The sequence below is a fragment of the Gekko japonicus genome, unplaced genomic scaffold, assembly GCF_001447785.1.
Source record: "Gekko japonicus isolate JY-2015 unplaced genomic scaffold, Gekko_japonicus_V1.1 scaffold1410, whole genome shotgun sequence".
NCBI classification, from domain to species: Eukaryota; Metazoa; Chordata; class Lepidosauria; order Squamata; family Gekkonidae; genus Gekko; species Gekko japonicus.
The window spans coordinates 114,686-137,989 of NW_015168693.1; the positions used below are offsets into that span (position 1 = coordinate 114,686).

General features: G+C 40.5%; 1 protein-coding gene across 1 annotated transcript in view; it reads left to right on the top strand.

The window, feature by feature from the left end:
* The window catches only part of LOC107114047, a 45,530-nt gene that overhangs the window by 10,593 nt on the left and 11,633 nt on the right, over nt 1-23,304 (top strand). The window contains exons 5-16 of the mRNA XM_015415467.1: nt 163-237; nt 797-964; nt 3,740-3,790; nt 7,270-7,326; nt 12,471-12,515; nt 13,537-13,584; nt 14,621-14,659; nt 15,731-15,787; nt 16,707-16,742; nt 18,156-18,200; nt 19,735-19,785; nt 21,950-21,994. Coding sequence (XP_015270953.1) covers nt 163-237; nt 797-964; nt 3,740-3,790; nt 7,270-7,326; nt 12,471-12,515; nt 13,537-13,584; nt 14,621-14,659; nt 15,731-15,787; nt 16,707-16,742; nt 18,156-18,200; nt 19,735-19,785; nt 21,950-21,994 — 717 coding nt within the window. The remainder of the gene's footprint in view (nt 1-162; nt 238-796; nt 965-3,739; nt 3,791-7,269; nt 7,327-12,470; nt 12,516-13,536; nt 13,585-14,620; nt 14,660-15,730; nt 15,788-16,706; nt 16,743-18,155; nt 18,201-19,734; nt 19,786-21,949; nt 21,995-23,304) is intronic.

Sequence of the window (23,304 nt, forward strand, 5' to 3'; positions counted from 1 at the left end):
CATGTCCAGGTATGGTAAACTTAACTAAATATGCTCACTTTTGTTTATAAATTAAAAATTATAAATTAAAATTATTGTAATTTTTTCCCCTGGTTTTCAGTTATTTCCAGTTCAGCCTTTTTCCCCCTCTTACTTTTTGTTGAATTCTGTAAACTAATGTAGAACACAGGAGTGCTGAAGAAGAACCTGAAGATGAAATCCAATCTCTGCTGCGTGAAGCTCTCAACTTACAACTTGGTATGGATTTATAATTTGCAGTTATTCATGTAATTTCTGTTTTCCGTTACAAAATTACTATATTTGCCACTATTTAACTCTATTGGGTTGTGACCACTAACCCTTCTTTGTATTTCAATGAATATAATGTATAGTTTTGAATATAGTTGTGAATCGTAGATGGTCTTCCGTTGGGGGATATTGTTTATGACTATTTAGAGAGCAACAAGTTATTTTTATTAGAGAAAGACAGTGGACAGTTAGTTACAGATCTTTTTGAGTAATAGTGGTTAATGACTGGTTTTTCTTACCCATTTGGCCAGTAATACCAATAGACATAAATATCTCCTGATATTTATATTATAAACACCATCCAACTGATGTTAAGCACCTTTCCCACTGAAGATGTAAGTGCATGCTTTGCTTCTCTCCCTCTGACATCAAAAGGACTAAAAGTGGTTAACTTTGGCTGGGTTGCACTTATGTTCGTTTTTAATAGGGATAACTGAGACAAGCAGTTGAAATGTTTAGCTTTCTGTTCAGATGCTACTTATATATTTTCAATGTTTTTGTTAAAAAGGAGAAACAGATGAAGAACATGAACATGAAGGAACACAATTTCAGCAGGAGGAGAATATTGAAACACCAGAAGATACTGTTGAAGTTCCTGTGGTAGAGGAGAACTATGATAGGGAATTGGAAGATAAAATGCCAGACATATTAGCAACCCTAGAATCCTTCCAGGAAGGTATCTGAAACATTGAGAGTATCAAGCATATTTTTCATGCATCTGTGCAACACTGGGCATTATTTTCTGATCTGTATCAGAGAAATGATTTTTTTTTAATATTTTGGGTATCCTGCATTTCCTAGGATCTTTGCTGTACTATGTGTACTAGATTTCAGATGAATAAGTAATATGCACCACAAAATAATGTGTAATTTAAATGTTTGTAATTGCCCTGTTTGGAGTGATATGTACGTTTAAAGCCATAAGTGGTAAAGCACTAGCATTTAGAACTTTTGCAGTGGCTAATTGTATGTTAGTATTCAGAATATTGATAGGTGTCTATTAGTTCTAGGGTTGCCAGCCTCCAGGTGGGGCCTGGGGATCTCCCGCTTTTACAACTGATCTCCAGCTGGCAGAGATCAGCTCCCCTGGAGAAAACGGCTGCTTTGAAGGGGGGACTCTGTGGCATGGTACCCTGCTGAGGCCCCTCCCCTCCCCAAACCCTGCCCTCTCCCGGATCCACCCCCAAAGTCACCAGGTATTGTCCAATGCAGAGCTGGCAACCCTAATTAGTTCACATCCCATGCACAAATGATTTAGCACACATTAAGGCCCTGGTCTGTATGTGCACATTTGGAGTAGGTTCTGTGCATAGGTGCTAGTTTCTTAATTGTTATTAACCCATATGTCATTGTTCAACCATGAAACATTTTTAAAATACCAAAGACTCAGTCATATGTAGCACATCATATCAGCCTGTTTAAAGAGGTTGCAATAAGGCCCAGTTTCAGTGCAATCAGAGCTAGAGTTTAGTGATTAGGTAAGGATAGTGGCATCATACATCTCCTTTATTCCTGCTCCCTCCTCCCACACTTCTGTATGTTTCGAAATGTGCTTTGAAAATCTTCCTAGTATGTTCCAGGTGAGTTTAGAATAATATCTGTGATGATCACATATAACTCTGGTCAGGATAGACAAAAGGAATAGGGAAAGGCATGTCAATCCCATGACCTGCTTCCCAGTGCTTAAATTCTGGTCTTTGTGTTTAAGGTAGACAAAGGCCTGTAACGTTTCTGAAAATTTAGAAACCACAGAAAAATACTTGCCAATTAAACCTAAATTTATTTTACAACATAAAATGCATCATTTATAACTCAGAATATAAAATTGTCCTATTTGGCATATGTATGGAATTTAAAACTATAAATATCTTCATTTTCTATAAAAAAATTGCAAGTGTACCCAATACTTGAAAAGAGTTGCAAACTCTGCATCCTATGCTACTATAGGGCATACGTCTTTAATTTTTTGTCATCCAGCAGGACAAACTAAAGAAGATAGAAAGCAAATTCTGTAGTAAACAAGATAAGGTATATTGTATGGACAGAAACTTTCTCATAGAGCTACAATAGATAGGACTGCCAGCATGTTTGGATATTAAGCTAAACTTTATAGCATTGAAAACACTGAACTCTTTAATAATGTATCATCATTAAAACAGTATAGCATATTAATTGTTGCTAAAATTATTTATATTTAAACAAAATCATAAAAATATTGTATATGTCTACAGTATAAGAGTTTTAGTTTCATGCTTCCCAAAAGAAAGTCCTCAGACTATTTCATGATGTACAGCTGGAATGAGTTTTTAAAATAAGATTTTAAATTTTTATTGAAAGAAAGGATAACAAACAACAGAAAATAACAAGGAAAAAGGAAAGGAAAGACTATATAAAATAAAGGAGGCTTCCAATTTTCTCTGCAACAAATATGATTACCAAATTTTCTCTTACTCTGTGGTTACAAAGAAAAGTTCTTTTTTCTGTTATCTAAATTTTTCCTTATTCATCAAAACCACAGATCATCAAGTCATTTTTATCTGTTTCATGCAAAAAGTCTATAAGGGGTTTCCAATCAGCAATAAAAGTACTTATTGTCCGTTCTCTAATCAATGAAGTAAGTTTAGCCATCTCTGCAAGTTTCAGCATCTTCACCCACCATTCCTCTGTTGAGGGCAAGATCGGATTCTTCCACTTTTGCGCATATAATAATCTTGCTGCAGTATAAAAACAAAGTTCCATGACTTCTTTCCAGCTGAGTGTCCATTAATCCCAAAAGAAAAGACTCTCGTTTCAGTTCATCTTTAAAATCTTCTGAATTAATAAATGTATTTATATTCAGAATTTTTTTGGCTTTCTTACATGTCCACCACATATGGTAAAATGTTCCTTCATGTTGTTCACATTTCCAACATAGGGTCAAAGTCCCTTTATACATTTTGGCCAATTTCTCTGGAGACATATACCAGTGATACAGTATCTTATATTTTCTGTTATTTGTTCTTCTTTCTCTCAATAATTTTAAAATCTCATTAAAAAATACAGTTGCAATGAGTGAAATGCTTTGTTAGACAACATTTTCTTAATCAAAAAGAGCAAATATTTCATATGGGGTCATTTTCACTCCTCACCAACATTTCCTCAGAGTTTTTCATGCTGTACATTTTGAATGTGAAAAACCTTGTCTTAAGAAGCCTTGTAGTCATTCTAAAGAGAAAATATTTTATAGCAGTTTCTCTTCACCATTCCCCACGCATTTTCCAATTTTTCCAAAAGGCCTTGGGGGGAGGAACCCACCCCATTTCTTTTTCTTTTTTTCCTGGGCCCTCACATCTCTTAAGTGTATGTTATGTCTGTAAACTGGTAAGTTGGTTTGTTGCTTGTCTTAAACTTTTTGGTGTTTTCGGGTAGAATTTTTTTAATGTATTCAAAAACAATTTTTTCCTGTATGTAGAACTTACCAGTGACCATGAAGTACGAGAGCCAGAGCTAGATGAACCTCATGGTATGTCTTTCTGCAATATGTTCAATATGGAAGTTTTCACTGTAAGAACACTCTGAGATGCTTGGGTACTCTCCTTTTCATGATCTCTACAGGCAGGGATCTGTGAGCTGTGACTGCTGAGGTTAAGACTCTGGTGGAAAACCTCATGGAGTTCAACCTGGCATCTGAAATGAAGCATACTGCTCTCTCTAGCTGACAAACAATGAGGCTGGATTCTCCTGGAACAATTTTTTTTAACCAAATGACAGAGGGCCTTGCTATGAGGGAAGTGGCCAATGAAGCCTTCATAGATAAAGCCATTACTTTGTCGGGGTCTAAGGACAATTTCCAATCAGTGACATCCTTTAATGCCTTCCCTGGAAGCCAGGCTTACCACAGGACAGTCCACTTACAGGGACTCAAACAAGCCAGTTGGCCTTAGGGAAGAAAGAGAACAGCCTTCTAGAATGGTCTGTATGGAGTCTTTGAGTGACTGTATGGCCCAATCTTTAATTTTGGAGGGGGGGGAAGGAAATGGAACACTGTTCCTAGTTCCTTAGCATCAGGCAGAACCTCAGAATCCTGCTTGTCATCATAATTGTCTTTTGGGCCAGGGAGTTGGTCTGCTTAAGAGCCTGAGCATTTTAAGGGCTTTACACAGGCATGAGGGGAGTTCTTCCACTGAAAAAAGCAATGTAGAATGTTGTGTCTGTATTTGTGACAGTTCTTCCACCTCTCCGCCTGAGTTCTGTCCAGAGATCCTGGAGAAAATGGTGCAGGAATCCTCCTTTTGTCTCTGGGAAGAATAGGATGACTTGGTGCAGTGGCAGCCTATGGAATACTTACTAGCAGTCCTTGAAGAGCCAGCTTGGCTAGAGGCAAATTATTTTGCATCTGTGCAGAGCCTGCTATTTGAGAAGAAGGGAGTGGAGAGCCTACTGATCCCACTGCTGATAGCAAATTGCTCCAGCCAAGTCTGTAAACCTGTGGTGCAGAGAAGACGTCCTCTCCCCCACTCAGCACAGTTGCAGGGTTCTGAGCAGACAAAAAATGGAGAGAAGAGCTTTGTTGATAGCTTAGAGGTAGAAAGTAGGAGATAGATAAAGGAAAAAAGCCCTAAGAGCTCAAGGAGAAAAAAACTAGGGAGCTCCTTAGAAGCCCTGTACTCTCAAGAAGGGAAGGAGAAAATACTGAAGGTGGGGGGCACTCCCCACCCCACTGGGAACAGAAAAGAGCAGTCTACTTGCTGCCTTCAGGGATCATGGGTAGGAGAGTACCCAAATACTTAGTGTGTCCTGCTCTGCTTTAAGTAAAATGAACCTTCATGGAAAGTCCAGTGCTTTGTTCCGGTTTATAATATTTTGATTATTCACACATACATTTTGCCGAGCGATGAACTTACATGTATGAAATGGCTCTAAATATCTTGGATCTGTATGTAACATCTTCACTGGTAAATTTCATATAAGGAGGACATGAGATATGAATTGTTTAAATTACTGATTTTCAACAAACAGATCAGTCCTCTCCAAGATAGATTTCATTTTCACCTTAGTTTCATTTTATTTTAAAGTGAAGTCTCTGCTCCCTGAGAAGGAGTGGAGAAATGCTTGTTGGAACAGCAGTGAGCCATACAAGCAGCCTATGCCCAAGGTTTTTGGGGTTCAAAGTGACTCTCATACACCCCATAATGCAGTTGTTCCCAATCTTTTTGGGGCGAACATTCCTTTGGTTCGATAAACTCAACCCCAGTGCCCCCTACCCAATAAAAAGTATTATTCAGAATAGTGTTTTTTGTGACCCACTGAGGTAATAACACTAAAATTCAAAACAATAACAATTGTACATTTATTCAAAATCCAATTAAAACTTTTTCAGTTTCCCCTCAATTACCCACATTTTTTCCTTCTACCCCCCTAAATTTTCCCTTTAAAGGTGTTTTTTTCCCCCAAGTCTCCACGGATGCGCACAAGCACCCAACGGAGCATGCACAAACTTTAGTTTAATAAAAAACCGCACAACTTAACAGCTCGCTAAGACTTGAGTCGTGCAGAGAAGAGGAGAGCAGCCAGAAGAAAGCAACAAAGAGCGCACGGCTTGAGGCGAGAGACAGATAGGGGGAAAGGGGGTAAGGCAGAAGATAAAGTGGCTGAGACGAAGCCTAGAAAGGGGGCGCAGCGGCAGAGTAGGAAGTCTGCTTGGGGAAGGGGGGGCACAGCCCAGGAGGGCGGCACCGTGGCCTCGAAGACAGGCGCTGGAGGAGCCAGCGGAGAAGGAGGCGTGGTCAGGGCGGAGGGGGCTGAGCCATGCTGCTTTGCCCTCTTCGCGCGCCCCACCAGCCGGCTCCCCGGACTGTTGGCCTTACAGAACTACTGCCCACCCCCTGCCTGCCTCACTGCTGGGGAAAAAGCTGTGCCCGACGCGACGCCGCACTGCCTAGTCGGCAGCTGGCCCCTCCTCTCCCCAGCGCCGCTTGGCCGGCTGTCTCTGGCAGCCCCCTCCTCGCCTTCCCTTGGCGCGCGGCCCCGCTTCTTTGCCCCATGGCCCCGCTTCTTTGCCGTGTGATCCGCACCTCCCCCTAACCACGGGACCTCCACGGGACCTCCATGGGAGGTCTGATCGCTCAACCGTGCATTATTTTGCCACGGGGCAAACAGCCACGCTCCCCCCCCACATTTTACTGGCCGTGTGACCGGATCCTTAGAAATTTTAAATCCTTATGTAACCTAAAAATATTAATATAGGATGGCTGCCACAAATATAACATTTATATAGCTAATCTTAATCAGGTTCAGTAACCAAGAGCACAGAAAAATCAACACCATGCTCAATACCATTATGTTAAGGACTTATCCATAAAAACTTGGAGAATGACAGACAAAAACTCTGCTGGTATTATTTACTAAAAATTCTGATGGTTTCCATCAGATTTCAGCACTATGCAGAGGCAGAAACTTGGAGTTCCATTTGCCAGCATGGTGCCATAGCCTGGTCAATTGTAAATAAGTGAACAAAATGTTTTAAGGGTCCCACCTCCTATGCCCCCTGTGCTGCTCCCTTGCCTCTTAGAGCCCCCTAGGTAATCCCACCCCTTCAGGGGGTGATACTGCTCACTTTGGGATCCACTGCTGTAAGCCTCATGGCTTTCTCGAATCTATGAAAAACTGAATTATTCAAAAAGACTTTTCTATGCAGGCCAGAGTTGCAGTGTACTAAATGATTCACAAAGTTACTTGGAAAAAAGTATTAGGGACTGTGGTCTATAGTACTGTGTATAGCTATTAAAAGAAATGTTATGTTCTTTTCATAGCTTCATTTAAATAGAATGGTATTCCAGGGAGAACAGTTGTGATATTATTATAGTTTTCTTTCAAATAAAATTGCTTCAGTGGTCATGTTGGCTTTGATGTTAGTCAAATCAATGTAACCACTCTTGCCTTCATGATGGTGATGGAGATAGTGGTGTCTTGTGGCTTAATATACAGTTTCTTAATTTGCAGGTACACATGAATATGACACAAATGTAGAAGAAAATACATATGAAGCGGTAGAACCAGGTATGTCTGATCACAATTTAATTTAGAAATAATCTGTATTGCATAGATTATATACCTTTCTTTTTGTGTTTCAGCCGGTTGTGGTGTGCAGTAAATATACGTATAGAGAGCTAGTAAGGGAAGGGCATCATTTGCCTTTGTTCCAGTAGTACATTCCCATTACATTATTTCAAAATAAATATACTGTGTGTACACTGGGTTGCATGCCATGGAAGATTTCTGCACATTCAGCAGTCTTAGTGAAAGTGCGAAAGTTAATCCTTGCTGTATGCTTGCTCAAAGTGAAAGTGATTGTATGTGTGCAAGACAGAGTGCAAGAACTCCCCCCGATACTATTTCAAAAGCAAATTAAATAAAATCATACAAACAGTATGTACCTTTCATTACTCTGTATGTATATTTTTATTTTGTTGCCTTATCGTTTGCTCAAGTGGAATTATGCTGAGTATATTTTCCTTTCCATTTTTGCATCTCTGGATCCAACCCCTTGTTTTCATTTCAGTTTGTCAGGCTTTGTATGTATGGTCCTGATGACAACTAATTTTTAACAGTACCATATTTTCAATTGTGCCTGAAGACCAGCAACAGTTGCTGTACCCACTGATTCAGTCCCACACACACTGAGTCATGGGCAAAAGGCTAACTCTTTTTCTCCAGTATGAACAAGCAAGGTTTGACAGAGCACATCCTTGATATCTGAGCTGTTCACTAAGATTTCCTTTGATTGCCATTTGAAAGGAGTAAACAGCTGTGTTAGACAATAAGAGGAAAGCTCTGCGAAATTCTCTTATGAAGTGAGATAAAGATCCCTTTCCCTGTTTCCCCTTGGGATAGGGTCTGACTTTGCCCTTCACTTACCTATCCCTAATGTATGTTCTTATATATAAAATACAAATCTTTTCTCATGCAAATATTTTCTCTTCTGTGTAAGAATTTACACATAGCAATCAGGTTTTCCCTTAACCAAAGAGCAGTTAAGTTCAGGTCTCAGACAGAGAGATCACATACCTGTGAGGAATCCTGAGAATGAGGAACAACTCAGAGATTCCCCCCCCCCATAGATTCTATAAATTCTCAGGTTTAAATAGGCTAATCTGCCACCTCTCTTTACTTTAACTGACTCTCAACATTTCACACTCTTGAAGATACTCCTTATCAGGTTAGATTTTTCTTTTGGTTAATTTATAGTCTTACATTTTTCTACATTCCTATGGAGTCTCCAAGTATATAGAGACCTCTACCTCATATCAGAATGGTCTAATTTTGCTGTTTTCATATTGGATGGACAGTTGCTAGATATAATGATGTATTGACATCCCAAAATACATTCTTTCTGCATTATAATGACATTAGGGTGGCCACAGTTGGACCTGCTAGCATCAATCACAGTGTAATGATTTACCACTAAACACTGTTTGTAATACCTCTCAGCATGGCTCCTGACTGGGATATCTATTGGAGGGTAGTGAGTAACAGTGATCTGTGTCAACTGATACTAGAAGTTCCACAAATTCAGCAAAATGAGACCTGTAAGAGCCACAGTTTTAACATACTTTGTGGCTTCATTGCTAGGATAACAGAACTACTTCTGTAGCTCTTAATAGAAGCCCTACAACAGCAATGGGTTTTGGTTGTATTTAGAAACTACTTTACTGATTTAACACTGTGATTTTGCATATAAGAATTTTTTTGTAACCAAAATATCTTTAGATAGGTTAATAATAATACATTATACTTGAGTGAATTTGTGTTATCCCATACAGAAGAGGAAAAATAAAAATGAGAAGGCTTAACAATGTAAACATGTTTTAATGCAATAAAAATTCTGTAGAGCTGCAAAGTTGAGATTATTTTAGCAATGTAACACTTTACCTAATTGCTTGAATACGAAGCAAGGGCAAAGGAGGTGATTAGTTTTTGAAAATGCTTGGCGTACTTGAATTCCCTAATCTTTTTTTTAATTAGTTTTTAATTAGAGTTAATGACAAAAGGAAATGGCTTCTCCATCTCAGGCGGTCTAAGAATGTGCTTGGATTAAGTAACAGGTGACAAGCAAAGGCTGATTTATATTACTCATTTCTGTTTCACCATAGAACAGTTTTTAAAATACAAATAATGCAGGTGTGTTAAATCTAGCAACACCCCACCTTACTTTAGTAAGGTACAATGGATAGAAAATTGGAATGGGGCCAGAAAGGCTAAGCTTCAGGTTTCTCCTAAGCTATTGATTTAGTGAGTCAAATAGTTTAGTTTTAGTTAATATTCTACAAAGTACAAAATTTTTATGTACTTAAAGTGCGGACGAACACAATAAGCATTATACCATAAAAACCATGTATACATCCTTATGTTATTATTAGTAGTATATGTATCACATTTATTATCCTACCCTTTCTCTTGAGGGACTCAAGGCAGCCTACATAGGATTTTTAAAGAGTGGCCTATGTAACATTGTGTCTTGCCTAAAGCTGCTTCAGAAGCTTCAAGGGCAAATAGAGATCTTAAGCCTGTTCTCCAGGGCTCAGAGTTTTATTCCAGGGCTCCCCAACATTTTCCAGCCTGTGGGCACCTTTGGAATTCTGATACAGGATGGTGGCACAGCCACAAAATGGCTACCATGGAAGGTGGACACATGCATAGAAGAAGCCCAAGCACGGGACACAAGGAGTACTTTTTAAAAATACACTGGGAAAGAAGAGTGAGAGACAGGAGAAACCAACACTGTAATGGCAGCTACCATCAGAACCATGTAATTTTAATCTGCATAGCCAATGAAATCTTCAGTAGCCAGTCAGAAGCCTTGCTGGGCAGGAGGCCCAGCTGGCCCCTCCTACTTTCTAAAAACACTTGAATGGGTGCCAGGAAAGATGTTGGTGGGCTCCATGGCACCCATAGACACCACATTGGGGGGCCCTGTTGCATTCAGTACCCCACACAGACTGTCATGGTTAAGCCATAACTAGTGAAAAACATAAAGTTACCTTTAGTTCTGTTAATGTATGAAATGTGATTAAATAAAGAATCAAGTCCAAGATCATTGCCCCTCTGGTTGGCTCTGTGACCAGCTATTCCAGTGCACAGTAATTTACAATGTCTAGGAATCCCATTTCTACAGCATGATTCGAGCATGTATTTACCCAGTCAATGTGAGGGTAGTTCAAGTCTCCCAATATAATATTATCTGCTTTAGTGACCTCCTTCTTTCCTTCTCCATCTCAAGATCAGCCTCAATGGTTTATCAGGTGGGCAATAGTACACCCCCACTTTTAAGGTCCAATATTTCGACCCATATCACTTCTTTTGAGGAGTTTGATTCCCCTGAAGCTTCCTAACTTATTTGATTCTATTCCCTCTTTGATGTACAACACAACACTTCCCCTAACTTGTTCCTCCCTGTGCTGCCTATAGAGTTTATACCCAGGAATGACTGTATCCCATAGATTTTCCTCAGTTCACCATACTTCTGAGATGCATACTGTATCTAAATTGTCATTGAACACCAAGCACTCCAGCTCTCCCATCTTGACTTAGAGATGTGTAACATTGGCAGATAGACACCTATAATGTTTCCCTCTCCAGTAACTGTGGTCTTCCTTGGCCTCTTATTCGCCACACATGCTGTCAGTTGCCACCCTACCCTCACTCCCAAGTTCTGTTACACTCCTGTCACTATTACCTGGAGTGTTTACCCTTTGGACTGACTTGTCCTAAACTGGAAGCTCTCCAGTTCCTGTCGGCTTCCCCCCCAAGATTAGTTTAAAAGCTTCTCTGCTACCTTTTTGATATCGATTGCCAGCAGCCTAGTTTCCTTTTGGTTCAAGTGAAACCCATCTCTTTTGTTCAAGTCTAGTTTGTCCCAGAAAGTTCCTCAGTGCCTAACAGATCTAAACCCTTCCTCCTGACACCACTTTCACATCCACGCATTGAGGCCCCAGATCTATGCTTGTCTAGTTTGCCCTGCATGTGGAACTGGCTCCGTTTCTGAGCATCCTACCTATGTTCTTATGTATAGAGAATACTTTGTAATTGGTGTGATGTAGGGGTGTGCTCTCGGTATAAACTGAACTGAAAAAATACCTTATTGGTATTTATTGGGTGTTTACTCAGCTGGTTACCAAGTGCCCAATTGATTTGGCTATCCAAAAATGGCTGCACCCCAAAATCCCAAAAATATTTGGAAACAGTGGAGGACAGGGGCAGCTCTGTTGGGCAGTCCAGTTTAAACCAGGCTGCCCAGCAGAGGCCCAGCTGAGCCTGCAGGGAGAACTCTCCCTACAGGATCAGCTCCTTGGCAGGCTCTGTTGGGCAGTCTGGTTTAAACCGGAGTGCCCATCAGAGCCCCTGCTGAGCCTGCGGGGTGAACTCTGTGGGGAGTTTTCAACTGAGCTGCAAAGAGGAGCCAGACCAGGATTGGTTGTGTCTCCCTAGAGCTCTCAGCTCCTGCTACCCCAGCTGATTATCTTGGGTTTTTTCTTCTTGGTTCCATTCAGGAATCCTCAATATTTCCCGAATCCAAATAGCATACCAGTATTGAGATTCAGGAATATCGAGAAATACCAATATTTTTCAGGTTCAATATACACGAACCTGAAAAATGCTGTGTTGGCTTGTTTGTACACCTGTAGTGTGATGTTTAACCCTAGACTGCCAAATAGTAGAACACTGGGAGAGGGTGAGATAATAGGAACATACTGTGGATTGTTGTTATTAACAATCTTGGTTTGTTGTTGTTATTGACTTTCTCACTAAAACTCAAAGCAGATTACAAAATATGAAAAAGAATTTGATTACACCGCAAGGGCCTCCAATAAATGACACAATAGAAGTAGGATTGCAAAGCTGGATTCCATTTACACCTACACAGTGGAGGTAAAGCATGTATAAGGATCTATTCCCTTTGAGGCTAAGGCACGTAGATGAAAACTGGGACTGGTAGACCATGAAATCAGAGGGTACAGATTGCTTTGCTTGAACCTGGAGATGTTGGACTGTACATATGTAGACCGCTGTGTAACTCTAATGGTTAGTATGTGCATGTTGGAGTGCCCAAAAGGGAAGATAACCTGGTATAGTTTTGACCCTCCCCCATTGTGTTAATGGTAATTTGAATAAAACAGGACACTGAGTTTGTCTGTCTTTTATAGATGCTAGTGAACTAACTCTAGAAGACGCTCTCGTGGATGAAACAGGTACTGAACAAAAATCAGTTTTTATATTGTGTTCTTCTAATCTGGGTTCTGTGTAATTTAAAATCCAACCTGTGTTCTACTTTTCATTTTGCATGGGTATTTCAGTGGCATATGTTTGTGGGATCCAAAGGAACATCTTTCAGTCATTTAGGGGTGGACATAATCAAACCAAGGGGCTTCTCTAACAAAGGTCTGGTCCTGTTAGGAGGGCCTTCTGTTTGGGGAGAGGGGCTGCAAGCAAAACAGCATCAGTCGTTCCTATCTTTCTCCAGTGAGAGGGAGGGAGAGGGTGTGAGAGAGTGAAAAACATTTGCATCACCAGGCACCTACTTCTGACTCTCTGAAGATGATTTTTATTTCAAGCTGATGAGAGGGGGGAATGGTCTGAGCACCTCTCTACTGAATCACTGCAGTCAACCTTCATGCAGTGACTCAATGAAAAGTACTCTTAAGGATGTGAAGAAGGCTTAGGCATGTACTGGTGGGAATAGCTTGTTCTTTTCATTTTTAGTGAAGGGAGTAGAATGGCCTGCATGGTACAGATAGTGCAGCATGCTGTCTGGCCAATGTATAAAAGGAACTGGCTGTGTCATGAACAATCTCATCAGATTGCAATAGTTACTAATGAATATTAGGAAGTTATTTAGGATAGATATACTCAATAAAAATTTAAGTAAAAAAAATAAAAATAGGAAGTTATTTAGTACATTCTGATCCTGCATTGTGTCTTCAGTCCGCAACTCTTCACTTATCACAAGATTTGCTAGTGCAAGCTTATATCCACTACCATTACACAAAAACACAGCTTGGTTAAGGTGCAGGGATTCCAGTGCTTCCTGGGCTCTGTGGCATTCTTAACTGGGTATTGCTCTAGCCATCTGATTATTACTTTAATAGGACTGTCTGTGGAAATATCTGGCATCTGAACAGCAAATAGGATGCGGATTCTAAGACAATGTATAGTAGCAGATGCCTTGTGTACTTTTATGACTTAAACTATGAACATTTTGTTTATTTACAGAAGCATTTTCAGAACATGAAGAACAGCAAGATTATGTGGATGAACATGGTAAATTTTTATGGCTTTATGACAAATCTATAAGTAACTGTGCCTATGAGTTATTCATAAATTAGTTGTAGTAAACTCATTTTGCATAACACATTTTAATTTATTTATTTATTTAATTTATACCCCGCCTTTCTTCCCAAAGGGGGAACCAAAGCAGTTTATGTCATTCTCCTCCATTTTATCCGTAAAACAACCTGTGAAGTAGGTTAGGGTGAGAAAGTGTGATGGGCCCATTTTCACCCTGGGAGCTTTCATGGCAAAAGAGGGGATTTGAGCCTGGGTCTTCCAGATGGTAGTCCAAAACTGTTAACCACTACACCATACTGGCTCTTTGGTTTAAAATTAGTAATTAAGCATGTAAAATAATTTTGTAGATGCCTTTTGTAGATCACACACTGCATTGTGTGATAGCTGCATGTCCAAAGTGAAAGTCCACCAGTCTATTGGTATAGACAGCTGTCATATGGGTGGGACCAATAGCATGGGTCTTTTCAAACCAGCTAGCTCCCCATGGGGGATGAAAAGACCCAGAGGGTGTTTGATACTGCAACCACACAGGAATTACCATAGAAAGTCACTATGCAGTTTGGTGCATATTTACCGATAACTTATTTCCTAACCATAGTAAGGGGAAAGCCAAGGGATTTAAGTTTATTGATCTCAGACTTCTCCTAGGCCAATTACTAGAACTGTTTTTGCACTTCTCATTCTCCTATGGCAGCTCCCATGAATGAATGCATGTGTGCCCCTCCTCCTCCTATTTGAAAAAAATAACAACTTTGTTGGAACACCAGCCTCTTAATCTGTCACCTAGTTTCCCACATCACCATAATTAAATCCAACAAATTCCGTATGCCAGCTTTAACTAATGAATTGGCACTGCTCTTTAGATGTGACCAGAGCAGTTGCTGCCATCTCAAGTATTTATTGCTTCATCTTAAGTAAATGGAAATTATTACTTTGACCTTTTTCTTTATCAATTAATAGCTGTTGTGACACTCTCAAGCTTTTAATTGCAAATTCATTATTTTTCTAGAAATGGAAAATGAAGACTATGTTGAAACTCAGGATACAGGTAAATCAGCTTTCACTCATATATCCAGAAGACTGAAAAATATTGACTGTGTAAATGGTTTTACTAACTGTTCCTTTTGCTGTTGTGCCCACATACGTCTGCTGCAACATTTCTTATGCATAGATCATCCAAAGAAAATGCTTCAAACTTTCAGAAATGAGTGGTTGTCATTTATATGTCTCTTATGTTCAGTTTCTCTGCACCCAGTGGACGAAGCTGGTTCTCTGGAGACCCAAAAGAATTTGCAATTGCAGTAAAAAAAGAATGAATATTGTTGGCTTGCTTCCAGTTAAGGATAGGCATTGATATATTTACATCTCTTGTAATTATATCCTTTGAGAACTTTACACATTGTATGTAAATACGTGCAAAGGAATAACTGTATTTTTAGCAGGAAAATGCAGATTGGGAGGAAGCAAATTGGAATAAAATTGGAATAAAATAGTAGCATTAGATCCCCAACCTTTACCCAGTAGAGTTCAGAACCAGAGATGCCTCTCCCCATTTCCCATTCCTCCTCCACTTTCCCCATGCCTGGGATACTTTGGCAGCATCCAAGCTGCACCCTGTAAAACGTAGTACTCAGGTAGTCTGATATCTTAATATAAAAACATCACCCTGTTAGATAAGTAGGGGAAAAGACAGGGAACAGGCAGGGAGATGCAGCTGTCTTATTTGTTGGTTGGCTAGCTAGCTGATGCCAATCTGCTTGTCTATGTAGGGCTCACAGCTGTTTCTGCAAGGTAGAGAGGTAAGGTAGAAGTGTGGGAGATTGGGCTTTCATAGGGGGACCTTTTATGAGCAGTGTTATAATTCTTGGAGTAGGAAAACTCCCCTACCCCAGGATGGCAATTCTCCAGTGTAGTATTCTGGTCCCTTTCATGTTTGAACCTGGGGATGTAGGATTGGGGGGGGGGGGTGCCCATTACTGTTCCAAATGCATGTTATCAAGAACTTCACTCTTTCACACACTCAGCTTCTCTCTTCTTATTTGTGCCATGCATAACTGTGAAGTCTACTCTACTTTTTTTTCCTTATAGACTTGAGATTATAATGCTGTTCTCCTTTCAGATGGAGAACCTGTCACTGAACATTATTATGAAGTCTTAGAAGAGGAAACCTTGCAAGGTAAAAATATAATACTTATTTCAACTAGAAGAAGAAGAGGAGGAGATTGGATTTATACCCCGCCCTTCACTTGGAGTCTCAGAGCGGCTTACAAACTCCTTCCTCTCCCCACAACAGACACCCTGTGAGGTGGGTGGGGCTGAGAGAACTCTGACACAAACTGCTTTTTTTCAAGGACAGCTGTGCCAGAGCTTGTGACTGACTCAAGGTCACATCAGCAGGTGCAAGTGGAGGAGTGGGGAATCAAACCTGGTTCTCCCAGATTAGAGTCTGCACACTTAACCACTATACCAAACTGGCACTTACACCAAACTAGAAGAGTGAATTATGCTACAACATTCAAGATTACTATGCCCTCTGCTCAGCAGCTACTATGCTGACGTCTCAAGTCCATATCAACATGTAAAGATGCCTGCATGGAAAGCACAGCTTTAAACACAGCATAAAATCTCCACATTATTGCATGTGATGATTGCATGGGTGCTGGGAGGCCAGAATCATTACACCCCACGCAGATACACAAAGAGAAGTATCTATGTGCAGCTATTGCATAGTGTGATCCATACAGATTGCCTATATAGCCATACTTTCAATGTAGGACTATTGGTTTGGATCCTAAGCCTTGCTGCCCTTTGTCTGTTATGAAGGCATTCCTTTGCTGCACAGTGTTTTCCTCTAGCACTAGTGCTTTTCAGCTCATTGAAAGCTCCTTGGTTTTGCATGAGCAGAATCTCCTAGCACTAGAGTAACACGCTCCACGGGAGAGACTTTCCCCAGAAAGTGCAAGTGAATCCAAGCCATTATCGCATTTCAAATGGCCTTCAGTTATGTTGCTTGAATAGATGAGTAAGTATTATGTTGATCTCATTAGCTTTCTTTTTTCAAAGCCTAAGAGATTTCTTTCTCATATGCTCTATAGCAGAACCAGTTGAGAGTGCTGAGCAAAGAAATGAACGTGAGTATAAAAAGCTGTTCCTTTTCTGTTACCAGCGTTCTTTAAACAACAAAGAAACATTAAAATAATAATACCCATTTCCCCCATCTTCTGATAATTATCTCAAAGACACAAAGGAGGTAATTGCTCCTGTTAGCACCAGCAGACTTCTATCACTAGAAGACAACTCCAATAGGATAATACTACTGAAGATAAAGTATTTGGACAAGGTTCCTGTGGTGCAGGCCCCTGCCACCGGCAAACCAATGAGTTTACAGAGTAAATTCTTGTCCACTAATCTCTGCCCCATTTATAAATCAGTTTTTCCTTAGCACAGTAAAATGAGGAGTGAGTTGGGAAGAAAGGGTGGAAGATGGGGTGGTAGTGGAGAGGAGAAAATAAAGGTAACAAAAAGCAAGGAACATGAGGGAAACATTTGGGGGAATGAAAAAAGCTGGAAAACAGAAATAGCAAGGAATTGTTGGTTTTTTAATCATTTAAAGACAGCCATTCTACCTGAGGTTGTTAAAGTAGTAATGTTAACATCAGTGCATGCTTTCATTATTATTTTTGAGAGCTTATTGCAGTTGATTAGCGACTATCTGATATTGATGGAGTGTGCTGGTTGTTCACTGTAACAATAAAATTTGATTTGATTTGACTATTTAATGCATGAAAATAAATGTTAAATTTAGGCATGTTTCCTGCAGTGTGTTAAGGTTTGTTGAACTCAGTAGAACTTGTTCTTGAGTACAGAAGATCAGGGTACATGGATGACAAAGACACAGTGCCATCTTTATCAGGTGTACTTGAAATCCTGCTTTGATCTAGTTATTGGGTTTATGCCCAGGAAAGTGGTGTTAGGATTGCACTGTTGAAGAGAGAGTAAAAACTCCATGAAAACAGTAATACACATGCCTCCAGAGGCCAAAGGCAATGAGTGGGAGAATAAATGCCCAGATGGACTGCTAAACATATTGCTTTTAGTTGCAGAAAATAAGCTATTAAACCCTCCCACCTCTTAGTTAGGTACTTGAGACAGGCTATTTTAGTATATGCTACTGGACTCAAGTGGATCCATATGTAGCCAGGAATTTTGCCAAGTTAACAGGTGACTTGCCTTCTGTAAAGGGGAAGAAGGAGAAGCACAGGGAGAATTCATGTAGAAAAATTAGTGCTGGCTTCAAGATGTTGTGGGGGGGGGGCTCTTGAAGCAAAGCACCAGCAGAAAAAAAATTGGAAGAGGTGATGCTTCCAAACTCTAAACTGACTTACTCCTGTGCTATGTGCAAAGGGGAGGGGGTGAATACCTAGTCTCACACTGCTCAAAGCTGGTCCTGAGAAAAATCCCTCTTTAATGTTATTCCTGTTTTTCATACTCCCTAAAGAATGTATGCATGTAGTTTCATGCTATAAATGTTATATTTGCCATAGATGAAGTAGATGCTCCAGAGACTATTAGTGAACATACTGAGTCAGGTACGTATGAATGAATTGTTTAGACATATGAACAATACTACAATGAAGATGTAAGTTCACAAAGTTGTAGTTATTTTCCCACTACACTATTTTCACTACACTATTGGTGTAGTGGTTAAGTGTGCGGACTCTAATCTGGGAGAACTGGGTTTGATTCCCCACTCTTCCACTTGCACCTGCTGATGTGACCTTGGGTCAGTCACAAGCTCTGGCACAGCTGTCCTTGAAAAAGAGCAGTTTGTGTCAGAGTTCTCTCAGCCCCACCCACCTCACAGGGGGTCTGTTGTGGGGAGGGGGAAGGGAAAGGAGTTTGTAAACCGCTCTGAGACTCCAAGTGAAGGGCGGGGTATAAATCCAATCTCCTCCTCCTCCACCTCCTCCACCTCCTCCTCCTCCTCTGTTGGCCATATATGTGACACTGGTGTTAGAGGAATGTTCACAAGTGATACATGAAGAACATGGAACCTTTGTAACTCTGCCGGAATATCATTTATTGAACAAAAAGAGTCATGCTCTAAATTTGTTTGCATGTTACTTTGACATATTTCTGTTTTTCCATGTAGATAACCATAGATCAATAAATAAAATTAAGTATAATGTGAGGCATATTGAGAGATGAGGGATACTGCATCATGTTGCACTTTTTATGCATCTATATGACAATGGAATGGTTCCAGAAGATGCTTTAATAAAGGGAAAGGGACTGTGGACTGTACTACTGTATTTGAAAGTATTTGAAAAGTTGTCACTTAAAGAAGAACAGGGAACTGTTCCTGTCAGACTCACAATAATGGGTTTCAACTACAGGCGGAAAGGTACCATTTGGATATTAGGAATTTTTTTTTACAGTAAGAGTAGTTCAGCAGTGGAATCAGCTGCCTAGGGAGGTGGTGAATTCCCTCTCACTGGTAGTCTTCATGCAGCAGCTGGATGAACACTTGTCAAAGAAACTTTAGGCTGATCCTGCATTGAGCAGGGGGTTGGACTAGATAGCCTGTATGGCCTCTTCCAACTCTATGATTCTATTATTCTACTGCATATAGTATGTACCATCTGTTTCTATATGTAGCATCCTACTATGTAGTTTCTACATTGTTTGACATGTTTGGCCAAGCTTCGTGAGGCTTGGACATTTCAGAGACGTGGCATGTTTCAGATTTCTGCTTGCTTTCAGATTTTTGCTCTCCTAACTCTATTAGACTGCTTATTGGATGTCCCATCCTGTTGATTGTATTGATTTATAGTTTAATTTGCCTCAAGTCTCAGTGAAAAAGGTGGGCTATAAATAAGATAAATGAAAATAAATAAATATTGGCCAACATATTGGATTAAAGATAATAGTTATTGTTGAACTCTTAAAACCTGAGGTGTAATTTCAATTAAATGCCAGTCTTTTTTGACAAAAAGAAACACTGATATAATCTGTAGTATACATTAAACATTTGTTTGCTTAGCTGAAGTTATTGAAAATACAAATAAGCATAAGCGGCTATAACTAGGATAATAACACTTCTCCAACTTTTGTTCACTGTAGATGAGGGAGAACATGGAAAAAATCACATGGACGGTCAACCCCGTGAGACAGGTTTGTAAAATATTTTCTCTGTGTGTCCGTATGTGTCTGCCTGGAAGTCACAGTTGACTTCTGGTGACTCCTCGTGAGGCTTGGACATTTCAGAGAGGTGGCTTACTATTGTCTGCCTCTGTATCCCTGCCCTGGTATTCTTTGGAGGTCTCACTTCCAAGTACTTGCCAGGGTCGGTCCTGCTTAGCTTCTGAGATCTGATGAGGTCAGGCTTGCCTGGGCTATCTAGGTCAGGGCTGTGAAATATTTTCTTATACTAATCCTGTACATTTCAATTTAATGGGTATGCACTTGGGTGTGACCAAATTTGGTCTATTAAATCATGCAACTTATTTTTTCTGTTTCCTCTACATTACAATATGCTTGGATAGGACTCCTTTTATAAACAAGTTTTCTGAGAAACTGGAATACATACATTAGTCCATTGGATATTCAAAGATTTCTGATCTTTTAAGGAGTCAGTTCTGCAGCATAACCCAGCACAGTGGGCAGGTAATGTCTCTTGAAGTTAAGAATGCAGGAATCCACCCATGAACAGGAACCCAATGTTCTGTCTTAAGGACGGTGATAATATCAAAGAAAATAAATACAGTAGACCCTTGCCATTATCTGGGGCTCCGTTCCTGGGACCACTGTGAGTAATGAAATCCATTAGTACAGGGAGGCAGGGGAAAGGCCCTGGTCCCTTCACCCACCACATTCCTCTCATGGAGCACAGCCAGCCCTGGCTGCAGCATTGTTGTGCATGTAATGCAGAAGTGCCTGCCTCATCTGCCCAGCTTGGGCAAGTCACATGGCAATGCTGCAACCAGGTGCCGCCTGACCTGGTACCTACCACACAAGTCACCCAGCAATGCCACATTATGTCATTAAGCTGTGGACCACAAATACTACACCTTCAGGTAGTGAAGGGCAGGGTATAAATCCAATCTCTTCTTCTTCTTAAGTGAAACTGTGAATCTTCAAAGGGTCTACTGTAATTACTGATAGTATTACTTTTTATCTTTTATATTCATATAACACATATATTAAACACATAAAATAACCAGACACTCTATATTAAGAGCAACGGGTGGGAAACAGTTTTTCCAGTAATGAACATTTGAAATTTGCTCAGAACACGACAGCCGGCCCTGGCTGCAGCATTGTTGTGCAGGTAATGCAGAAGTGGCTGCCTCATCTGCCCAGCTTGGGCAATTCACATGGCAATGCTGCAACCAGGTGCTTGAGGCCGCCTGACCTGGTACCCACCACACGAGTCACCCAGCATGCCACATTCTGTTGTTAAGCTGTGGACCACAAATACTACTCCTTTAGGTAGTGAAGGGCGGGGTATAAACCCAATCTCATCTTCTTCTTAAGTGAAACTGTGAATCTTCAAAGGGTCTACTGTAATTACTGATAGTATTACTTTTTATCTTTTATATTCATATAACACATATATTAAACACATAAAATAACCAGACACTCTATATTAAGAGCAACGGGTGGGAAACAGTTTTTCCAGTAATGAACATTTGAAATTTGCTCAGAACTCAATCTGACCATTGGTCCATTTAGTCTTATTATTGTCTGCTGTCTGACTGGCAGCAGCTCTCTAGGCTACCTGGGTTTTTCCCAGCCTACTCCTTTGGATCCTTTGAATTGAAGGTGCCAGGGATTGAACTCAGTGCCTCTTGCATGCAGAGCATGGGCTCTGCTACCGACCTACATTCTCCCCTCTAATCTTTGTACAAATGATTCTTGGATTTTTTTGAAGTGACAGTTATTATATAAAACACTTTTATGTGGAAACTAGTATTCAGCCAAAGTGTAAGTAGTGACACTTGGTAATTATACACGTTTACTGTCAAATGTGTGGAGCCTACTTATGGATTGTCCAGTGATTACTGCACAAACATACTTCTCTTGTAGGGACTTTGTCACATTTGAAGAAAATTCCTTTTTCAGTTGATTTGGAATTACATTAATAGCCCCCCCCCTTCCCCCCATATATAGGAATTTAAATCTTTTTTGTCCCATTCATTGTTTTGAAGGGAAACTTGAAATTATCTTGTTTTTTCCCCCAGTGAAGAAGAGGTCATATCTTGTCAGATAAATTAAAAAATGGTAAAAATAACTGTGAACTTGATTCTTACTAAATGGTGACTTTTTTCAATTACAGAAGTTCCTTTTCACACTGAGGTTCATTCAAAGGATGATCTAGTGGGTAAGTCAATTTACAGAGGCTATTAAAATTCATTGTCTCAGGCTGTTTGCACAAGAAGTGTTGATATTTCTAAGAAGTTAAGAAGAAATGGTGCATTAAGTAGGTTCTTAACATTATAGCAAAAGGTTGACAAGTACTTGTTGTTCTTTATGGAACAGAAATTAAAAGATTTTTGGATATCCTTTCTTCGATATAGTTAAGAAAGCATGTTTATGCAGGTTCCTGCAGTGTCTTTTATCTAAAGCAAGATCAAATAAACATACTTTTATGCCATTTGTCCTTAAACTTAGAAGCAGAAAATAGAACAAGGACAGTTTAGGGAGACAGATGCCATTTCTGGTTGGTGTCTTCATATGTTGTAAAATACTTTTTCTTTCTAAGCCTTCCACTCCTAAGTAAAAAAAAAACAGGAGTCCAATGGCAGCTGAAAGACTAACAGCCTTCATTCCAGCATACGATTTTGTGAGTTACAGAACAGATGAAGTGAAAGCTGCCTCACAATAGCTTATGGTGAAATAAATTTGGTTAGTCTGTAAGGTACCACTGGATAGCGTTACAACTCAAGAAGAGTTGCAAAGAAAATGAGGAATGGATTTTCCATTAAGGTCACTGGTCCCAAATGCACTGCTCTAGGACTGGAATGGCAGACCCCAGAGTGGAATGACAGCCCCTGGAAGTAGCATGTGTGTTCTGAGGGTGGAATAACAGGCCCCACAGTGGAATGACAGCCCCTGGGGGTACAAGGAGTGTTCTGGGACTGGAATGACAGGCCCTATGATGGAATGGCAACCCCTTGGAGTAGGGGGAGTGTTCTGGGACTGGAATGACAGGCCCTATGGTGGAATGGCAGCCCCTTGGAGTAGGAGGAGTGTCCTGGGACTGGAATGACAGGCCCCAGTGTGGAATGACAGCCCCTGGGGAGTGGAATGCCAGGCCTATCTTTACAGTCCCAGGACACATCTCCTATCCCCCTGGGCTTTCATTCCACTCTGGAACCAGTTATTCCAGCCCCAGAATACTCCAGGGGCTAACCCCAGGGGCTGCCATTCCACCCTGGGGCCTGTCATTCCAGTCCCAGAACACTCCTGCTATGCCCAGGGGCTGTCATTCCACTCTGGGGCCTGTCATTCCAGTCCCAGGAAACATCTCCTACCCTCCTGGGCTGTCATTCCACTGTGGGGCCTGTCATTCTAGTCCCAGAGCAATGTATTTGGGACCAGAGACTTTAATGGAAAATCCAGTCTGCATTTTCTTTGCAACTCTTCTTTAGCTGTAATGTATTTCAATGGAGCCCATGCAAGTCAATAGGC